Source organism: Lepisma saccharinum, chromosome 11, assembly GCF_977018435.1.
Source record: "Lepisma saccharinum chromosome 11, izLepSacc3.1, whole genome shotgun sequence".
NCBI lineage: Eukaryota > Metazoa > Arthropoda > Insecta > Zygentoma > Lepismatidae > Lepisma > Lepisma saccharinum.
In genome coordinates, this window is record NC_139239.1 from 73,495,534 (window position 1) to 73,505,442 (window position 9,909).

The following is a 9,909-nucleotide window of genomic DNA, read 5'->3' on the forward strand; positions in this document are numbered from 1 at the left end:
TATCATTCTCTAAACAGATCCGGACATTTGCTTCAAAGCAATATAAATTCTAACTAAAAATTAACAAAGGCAGATAGGGAGTACAAGCCTGTCTGGCATTTTTGTTAAACTGGTCATCCGTAAACCATATATTGGAGCCTTCTAAAAATACCAGCTTTCTTATATTTCTCTGTCATGACATGTCTAATTAGTGGCGTTTAAAAGTGGAGAAAATTTGATTTAAAAATTGTTATATATAACAATAATTTGCTATTCAAGAAAGAGAACATTTTGGACAGAATAAAAATTTTGGTGGAAGGCATGAAATTACAAATTTACTCTGATAGAATTATCATACAATGGCATTCTGTCCCATGTAAAACAGTGCAAACATAGGGCCTGTTATGCTGCTGTCAGCATGGTGAGAAAGCATTGGCAATCTTAATGCTTGTTCTTCAACATGTCATTACAAAGTACTATACAATAATAAATTCTTAATAAGCCTGAAAACTAAATAAAGAAACATACAAACATAAATGTGCAGAAACAAAGGCAATGAAGTAAGTGATTTCTAGTACGCTGGTCAACATTTGGAGCAAGAAGGCAATAATTGCTGCTAGATGTTACAAAGCCAAATTTCAACATTATAAATAATAACTCTAGCTTCTTGATCAAAACAAGAAAACAAGATGGGCCTCCCTCCCAATAGTGCAGTGGCAAACATTTATCTTTAAACATATTCACGTACTGTGTGTGTTACTCACTATATAATATAAGCAATACTAAATTAGTATAAAATTGAACTTCGGTGAGAGTATGAAGTTTAGAAAACAACGTTTCAGGGTACAACTGCCCCCTTCATCAGGTTCATATTTTCTCTGGGCACTAATAATAATGCCATGTTACTAAGTGTTAAGGTCTTATAAAATCTGTAAAACACGTTCAGTTGCACAGCCAGCACTGGATTTTTAACGGGTTGTTTTTAGACAGGAATGTTTCAAGTGTTTGTTAACCAAACCTCTAACCTAATCCTTTTTTAACACTTAGTGACGCGGCATTATTATTAGTGCCTAGAGAAAATATGAACCTGATAAAGGGGGCAGTTGTACCCTGAAACATTGTTTTCTAAACTTCATACTCACTCATGTAAGTACTGTAAGTTCAATTTTATACTAATTTAGTATTGCTTATGTTATTTATCTTTAAGGGGTCTTGTACTTGATTCCATATGATCTGATGGAGGTACGTTACACAGTGGTGAAGATTCCACTGACACACACAAGGAAAAAGATTTGTGCAAGTACCAAAGGACAAGTGATACTTATTCCATTCGAAATTTGAAAAGTTTAATTGAATGATTTCTCATACATGTAGTTGAACATTTGAAGCATTTAACACTCCATTTGCATTTTTATTCTTTCCTTGCTATTTAAAAAACTGCACCACTCATGTTCTAATGCAGTCGTTTGATATGGATGGCACATAGTCCACAGTCCATGTGAGAGGAAAGTTTTACATGTACCAAGTGTCAAAGAGCTTGCAACTGACTAGTTAGAGAGAGACAGACAGACACACTGCTTTTAGATCACAACTTAGTGACAGTTAATCACAACAGCAACAATGGGCACGTTTCAGTCTTCTTTCCAGCTGGGTGAAACATACCTACATCTGATACATGAACTAGAAAAGGAAGTGTCTTAACATTTATAATCCAACCACTCCATGCTAAAAGTGGAAACAGGGATGAATACAAAGAAAGGAGAGGCACATAGAAATTCTCCTTCCGAGGCAGAGATCACACCAGCAGATGGAGGGTGGACCACTCAACATACGCATAACCACAACAGGTACCCTAGATTGACACTTGGAAGTAACTAAAATCAATTTTCAACTGACAATTTTGCATGCTCTCGATGAAGTAAAATATGAGTTGAACAGTGAAATCTGAACCAACTAAATATTTGCAATTACTATGAAGCTGGAAACAGTCCATACGAGGAAGTTTCCAATTCCTAAAAACAAATGAGTAGACCTCGAATTTGTAGGTTCTAAAAAGTGTGCTTTTAGGTTCCCAAAATAAGCTCTAAAAATCCTAAAATCGGATTCGAAAAACCCTAAAATAGGTCCTAAAAATCATAAGCTTGGCTTAAAAAACTTAAAATAGTTCAAAATTCCTCAAAACTGCTGATTAGGTATAGTCACCGGCAATGAAAATGGGGCACATATATCCTGAAATATGCACTATCTTGCATAACGTTGTGTGTGTGTGTTGCCTAACCCTACAGCGATGGCAGAACTTAAGATTGGAAATTTGCTATTAAAATCCACTCTTCGCCTTATACTGTAGTTAGGCAAAAATATTTTTTCATGATTTTAGAATGAAAACTACTTGCTGTAAAGAGTGATTTATCCTGGATCGAATGGCTCCAGCTCTTACATTAAGTATAAAATTGACATCCCATGTCAATACAGTGCAATTGGAAGGCCAAAAAAGGGGAATTTCCCCAAGACCCCAGCATTTCCAAAATGCAATATTCTAAAATGTAGCACTACCATGTACCTACAATCGTGCAACATGTAGTTGAAAATTGTCCCATAGCATATCAAGGAAAACTAATTACAATGCATTATCAGGCTGGCCACTCTAGAACCATGAAAGCATATAATTCCCGGTTTTCTAGGTAAACTTTTCAAAAATTCAATGTTACAAGCAGATGTTTTCTCTATTTCAACCTTGCGTATTACTGCATCTCACCATTCACACACAAATAATATAAAGGGCCTGTGTGATCCCCATGTACACAAAAATTCTAATTCAATTCAATTAAATGGTACATTTATGCAAACAGTAAAAAAGTAGTGTTGCCAACTATTACTAAGTAATTCTTGAAATAATTCTATTACTAAGTAGTCTATTGGTTCTAGCAAATGCTACGTAGCCTCATTACTTCACCTAATCCTAATACTTATGAGAAAAATTTTCTATAAATCTAGGTGCCAGGAAACTACCTACTAGGAATTGTGATTACTAAAGTGTGTTTCAAAAGTCGCACAACCCAAACTTTGAAAATGTATATCAAGAAAACCGTAAGAGGTATTTACACCAGGTTTTCTGCACTAAACTAATCATGTACGGTATCACTGGGTTAATAAATTTATGTTAGCATGTATCCAAATAAAAGCAATTATTATTATTCTGAAAACATCTGAGAATTGATTTTCAACAATATATACCAACGTAGAAATTTTCAGCGAAAAATGCAGGTTCGACCAGGACTCTAACACGGGGGTCTGATATACCATGCCATTGCTCTAACCACTGAGCTACTGAGCCAGCCTGGTTTTTCGCTGTCGCTGTTTTACCTGCGTGGAATCTTCTCTGCCAGTGCTACCGCAACGGGATCTGTTGCCTTTGACATTGCCTGGTTCCTTTCAGCGTAGAGATGTTAATTATTGAAGATCAGGCACACACAGGAAATGTACTACGTAGAAATTTTCAGCGAAAAATGCATTAACATCTCTACGCTGGGAGGAACTTGGAAAATGCATTAACATCTCTACGCTGGGAGGAACTAGGCAATGTCGAAGTCTACTGTATTTCAAAGGCAACAGATTCCGTTGCGGTAGCACTGGCAGAGATTCCACACAGGTAAAACAGAGACTGCAAGAAATCAGGCGAGGCCAGGCCAGCTCATTAGCTCAGTGGTTAGAGAAATCCTATGGTATGGCAGAGACCCAGGTTCGAGTCCTGGTCGAGCCTACATTTTTCGCTGAAAATTTCTACATAGGACATCTTCTGAGAGTTCCTAATCTTCAATAAAAATACCAACTCTTAACAACTTAAAACAGTTGCTTTGTAAGGTACAGCAGAAGCAGGGGATTTTTCTCGGAAAACCTCTTGCACATGAGTGTAAGAATGAGTAGTAAAATACTCTTCAGCAATGTACACACACTGCTCCAATAAATACGCCATGCTGAATCAATTAAAAGAACAGACATAGTAGCGTCGAAAGCGAGCGAAGAGAATTCAGTGTAAACAGAGGCAGACTAGATTCTCTCAAGAGTCCAATTTCGGCACAAAATCTTAGTTTATGATTTTACACGTAAATGTACAGTCAATACTTAGGCATATGTGGCATGTGTCTGTTGACAATATTTCGACCTGCTACCATTGCCATATATGTCCCAAAAATGGCACTTTTTCACTCAACCCATAAAGTCGCCAATACAAACTCCATCAAATGTTGCACATGACCAATATTTGTTGCAAATGACAGATTGGCATGGCATCACTCATCAGACATCTAATTATTGACCCTTCGATAATTTCTTACGTATTTTTCTCTCAAAAGTGCATTTCTGGAAGAAAAAAAAATACCTCTGCCTTCCGCCAGTTATCAATTTATCTAAATTTTCTGTATGGAGAAAACTGATAATTTTAAGCATTGAAAAATATCTCAATGGATGAGACTTTATAATGCAGAAACCCCCGGTGTAAATATCTCTTACAGTTTTCATGATATACATTTTCAGGTTGTTCAACTTTTGAAACACACTGTATAAGAAGCTGAGCATCAAGGTATTCAAAACATCGCTAAATCATTCGAGAAAACAGGAAATGGGGGGGACAAAGAGTAAGAAATTATTACTGACAGACTGGAAATGTTCACAACGTTGATTTAAAAAAAAAAAAAACATTTGCTCTTACGCTGTATTGCAATTTGAACTTAGAATCATCAACATTTCGTACATATTACAGCATAAGATCACAGTTGCCAGGCTGAAACTTTTAGATGCCATGGCAACCTGGTGACCGGGATTGTTTGAGCCCTGCTTATGAGCACCTATTTTTTTTAGTACTGCATAATTATTTTATCATAAATTATCAAAATAACTTCTGATGGTTGTAGTACCCTAACAGTAATACATTTAGATTTTTTGCTCATTATTATATATAAGCATCTGTAATCTGTGTGTTTCACAGACAAATTAAGTCAAACTTTGCTAAATTTTCACAGCATAACACACAACACAATTTCAATAATGATTTTCATGCATTCAGGCTATGTCATCATACTCAACACTGGAATGCACAATTCGTGTTTAATGTTTACCTTATGCACATAGGCTAATCAGGACTGGACATACAGCTTAAAGAGTGATCCAAACCACTGTGAAATGCACCTGCATCGGGTACCAAACCCAGGACCCCTTCATTGCAAGTTGACAGCGTTAGCTATACACCATTGGGGAGGGCTGCTCATTGTATGGATTACAGGGGTTCACTAAATATACATTTTTCATGCAAAATATAAATTTTTATTGTCTTCTATTTGCATTTAGAGGAGGGGGATGGGATACCATATTTCTCGTGACAAGGGTGGGATTCTTTCAGGGGGGGAAAAAACTGTTACAGTAAATAGTTCTCCTTTGTTAATTCTTTCTGTGCAGCAGCACACATCTGAAAACTCCCTGGCATAAAAGGCCACTGTCTACTAAGTTTAACAAAGAAAAATTCTAGGGAACCAATGGATATTGAACATTCATCTCTTGTGTATCAGAAGCTATATTCTGAGCATAAAATATGCACAATAGTCTGTCCTGTTTATACAACACAGAGAGTATATCTATTAGCGTTAGTCAACTGAGATAAACTGTAAGGTTGTCAATCTTCACATTAGAAAATGTTTGGGATCAGCGGTTGCAAATTTAGTTTGATCTGTCAACTAAGTAGCAAATGGATAAATTATTCACTTCTCTTAGAAAAAGAGAAAGTATCTTTATTTAACACCACAGAATAAAATATTACCTCAATCAATATTAATCCCATCATTGTAGGACGAAGCAACAAAAATTACAAATGTTTTCTGTACCCAACATTAAATGTAACTGGTGGTGATTTCTAAACCTTCAGCAGATGAAAGTCTCTACATGCGAGGACTTTCAGGAGTGCAATTTCCAAGCATGTATGTCAAAAATATCTAATTGTCATGTGGTGATGATTATTCTTTTCTTCTCAGGAATAACAGGGCTTTCAGTGGAGGTGAAATTTGCACCTCCCAAATAAAAGTTAAAGGAAAAAGAAAATCAAAAATAGATCAAAGTCAATTAAAAAAAATTGTATGAAGCAGTGATACATTTATACAACCATGCAAAGTTGGATCGAAAGTAGGCTGATATGCCCTGGGGGAAAAATAATAGTGTATAAGAAAAGCTGTGTTGGCACCATATGGAAAAATCTTCCAGAAAACCACTTCTAGTGTTGGCCTCAGGGCCACATTTGCTGAGAAGAACGACACAAGACCACTAATTCAGGACATGCAATGCCAGTTCTCCAATTTTGGAAACCTGATGGGGCATCCCACAAAAAATGGCCATACTCCATGAAAATAACAAAATGAATCAAACTGAAATTTTTTATTGTTTGTAATTGCATATAGGTTTAAATGTTGGTGAACGCATAAAATTTGCACGTTTCACTATCAAAAATTAACAGCATCTGTAGCATGTGCACTTCACAGACAAATGAGTTTGTATGTGCTAAATTATTAAAGCACGTTAACACATTTTCGTTAATGCTTTTGATATATTCAGGCTATGTCAGCATAGTCAAGTTTTTCATATGTTAGGAGAAATCTCAAAGTAATTTATAATTCTATAAAATAAGTTAAAATGAATATTTTAATCCAATCACATGTTTACAACCTTACATTTTATATGTGAATGTCACACACAACACTAGAATGCACCTGAAGCAGAATTTTTCGAAAACCACAATTTTTGGATAATTTTAAAAGTTTCCGGCTGGACCCTAATTGTTCAACATTGTGAACACAAGTTCTTTTGTTTTCATTGTTAAAATATGAGTGGGGGTTGAAGAGTAATACCTTATGCTTAACAAAAGTGCAACCATAAAAATAATGGTTTATTAAGTTAACATGTCTACAACTTTGGACATTTCTACACACATCTTAATGTATAACTGCCATACATTTCAAATACAAATGAAGGGCCAGGGGGAAAAACGATGAATGTTCATTCGAGACGATTTGCCAGGAAATGAAAAACTAAGTATTTCTATTCATAAATACGTCAATATATGCCAAAATAATAATGCGTTTTTCAGGCACTACTCACCGGTTCCCAACCAAGGCCATTTTCATTCTTATAGTACAGCTTCTGAGCTATCAGATGGCGCTGCGATCTCAAAATGGGTGAAAAATCGACATTCATTGTTTTCCCCCCTGGGTCTTCAAATAAATATGTAAAAAAAAGCAGATACTTACAATCATCTCCTACTGGTCCTGCTGAGCACTGAGCTGGTGGATCTCTACCCAGGTCTTGCAATTCCTAAGATACAAAAGTTATTTGTGAAAATTATCATTCAAAATTATCTTAAAATCAAATACATATCTAGTAGGGTTATACATCTGAAATCATTCAATCATTTGGTTTCGTATACTAAACTTAAAGAGCAAGCTTCAAGATAAAATACACTTAGTGTGCGAACTATTAGTATAAAGTAATTCTTAACAACATTAACTGAACAACTTCTCTTAAATCAACACAAGATATTTTTATTAACACTTTTGACACCACTCTCACCAAAATCTCAACATATTTTGCATACTACTGTGGAGTACAAGTGACAATATCAGACACTGAAGATTTCATAATATTGAGTAACAATAAAACAAAAATATAAATTACAAATTTCACAACGAAGACAATCGACTGAGAATAGGAATGCCTGACAGTCCTGAGCTACCAGAAATAATAAAAATATTTTAAATGCTTCTTCAGTGTACACATTTTGCAATTTCTCAATTGGGTTGTAAATAGAAAACTTACAGTTATGCATTTCCATTATTACTCCTACATTTATTTACTAATATAAATTGGAAAGAGATTTCAAAAAATTCCCTGGGGCATAGTCTGTTGTTTTTGTAACAAATTTAACCAATTTTATTTGCATGATAAATACAACAGATAAGTTTTAATTGAACATATTGCTTGTTTCAATGTAATCAAGTTATTTTCTTCATAATAGTTTCACTTTCAAAATTTAACATTTTGTTACACTTAGGCTTTGATTTCTTTATCATAGCCTAGTAGAACTAATAAAAGGTCACACTTGTAGTGAATAAACCACAGAAAACAAGTTTCTTACACACTTATGTCTTCATTACTTATAATATTAATGTGACCACACACAACACAAAAAATATCATAAGAACCAAAATGAATCAAGAGCCAACAGGTAGGGTAAACATATCAATTCTTAATTCTGTTCAGTTAACTTTAATTTAGTTAATTTCATAAAATGGTGCTAAATAAGTGAATAAACAATCACTTAGGTTAGGAAAAGGTGGTTTCATAATTGAGCAAACTACCCTGAGGGAAGAGTTTTTAACTATTCTATTACAGTATTAATAAGAAAATAGCGAATTACATGATTCTCGTCAACAACTTGATTTGCTACTATTTCTAGTAGGGCATTCACCAAATTATTAACAGGTGATATGGTGTGCTGCACTAACATGTAATTCATATAACCGGGATACGAATTCTCAAACAATAAATTCTTTCGACCCACTTCCAACGTGCACGGACACTTAAATACGATAATTTACCGAGATAAATGCACCACATTTACAGTTATATTTGTACCAAATGAAATCAGCCAAAATGTCCGTGTCTAAACCTTATTGCTAAATAGAGCAAGGAAAATGGATTATAATTAGGAAACATACTTATTGTTTTAACATCTTGAACATCCATGACAAGGAAGGCAATAGTATAAGGATTTAATTAAATTCATTGCAGAACGAATATTTTTCATGAATCACAAACGTGCAACCACTAATACCAAACACTTCCGGCTTTTTTTTGTTATTTTTCTCAGGCAACCATGGAGGCCATATCATGGATCGAGCACATTAATGCAGTCATATAAAACGTCTAGCTATACACTTTCCTGGATATTGTAAGCTGAACTGTTTGACTATTGATCTACAAGATGGCACATATTTTCGTGACACTTGTGAATTTATCTCCTAGATGAACCTTAAAATTCACTCGGGGCGTTATATTTTGTACTTCGACAGAATTAACAACAGACCGCCGTACAAATTCTATTCTAATAGCACAAGATGATTCTCCAGCACTTAACTTACCTTATTAATTCTTTTTAACGCCATTTGTTGACCTGTGTGATATAATTTACAGACACTAAACTAGACAATGAAACCTCTTCTCGGATATCACTGATTGGAACAACGTAAGATGGCTGCCTTTACTGCTCCTAGCGCAATGATATTACTCTAGTCAATGACGTGTACTACGGAGTGAAACGTAAAACAATTTCCACAAATTCAATGTGTAAAATTAAACAAATAATATTGACAATTTTATACACATAACTTATCTATGCATAATTGCTTCTGTTTATAAAATGATAACGATGAAAAAATATGAACTATTTTGCGAATTTCCTCAGACTTTGCGCACTGGAAAATCGCCTATATGGTCCGCAGTAGTGATGGGTCGTTCGTGAACGAGTCGTTCAAAAGTAACGACTCTCTATTACGGCTGTTCGTAAACTCCAGCCAAGTCAGACGAAGCCGGCTACATCTGTACGTAAACTCAATCCAAGTACGGCTAGCTCCGCCCACTTCCAGTTCCGTGACGTCACGGTGACGTATCCGGCTTACTTGGCTCGTAAGATTTGTAAGCCGTTCTCGATGCGACTGAGTTGGCTGACTGCAGACGAAAACTAGCAGAAAGCACGACGCGACAGCTTTCAATGGCCGGCAATCATTTATTTGATGCCTTCGTAAGTCAGAAAGGCAGCTGAAGGAAAAGATGTAGTTAATATTATCTTATCAGTCTTTCCGTAGATGTATATATATGGGGAGAATATGCAAAAAC

General features: G+C 35.3%; 1 protein-coding gene across 1 annotated transcript in view; it reads right to left on the reverse strand.

The window, feature by feature from the left end:
- Positions 1–9,507, reverse strand: part of eff (ubiquitin-conjugating enzyme E2 eff) — a 46,023-nt gene extending 36,516 nt beyond the window's left edge. Inside the window, exons 1-2 of the mRNA XM_083131404.1 lie at positions 9,156–9,507; positions 7,266–7,329 (exon numbers count right to left, since the gene is read on the reverse strand). Coding sequence (XP_082987530.1) covers positions 7,266–7,329; positions 9,156–9,179 — 88 coding nt within the window. The 5' untranslated portion in view covers positions 9,180–9,507. The remainder of the gene's footprint in view (positions 1–7,265; positions 7,330–9,155) is intronic.
- Between the last annotated feature and the right edge of the window lie 402 nt (positions 9,508–9,909).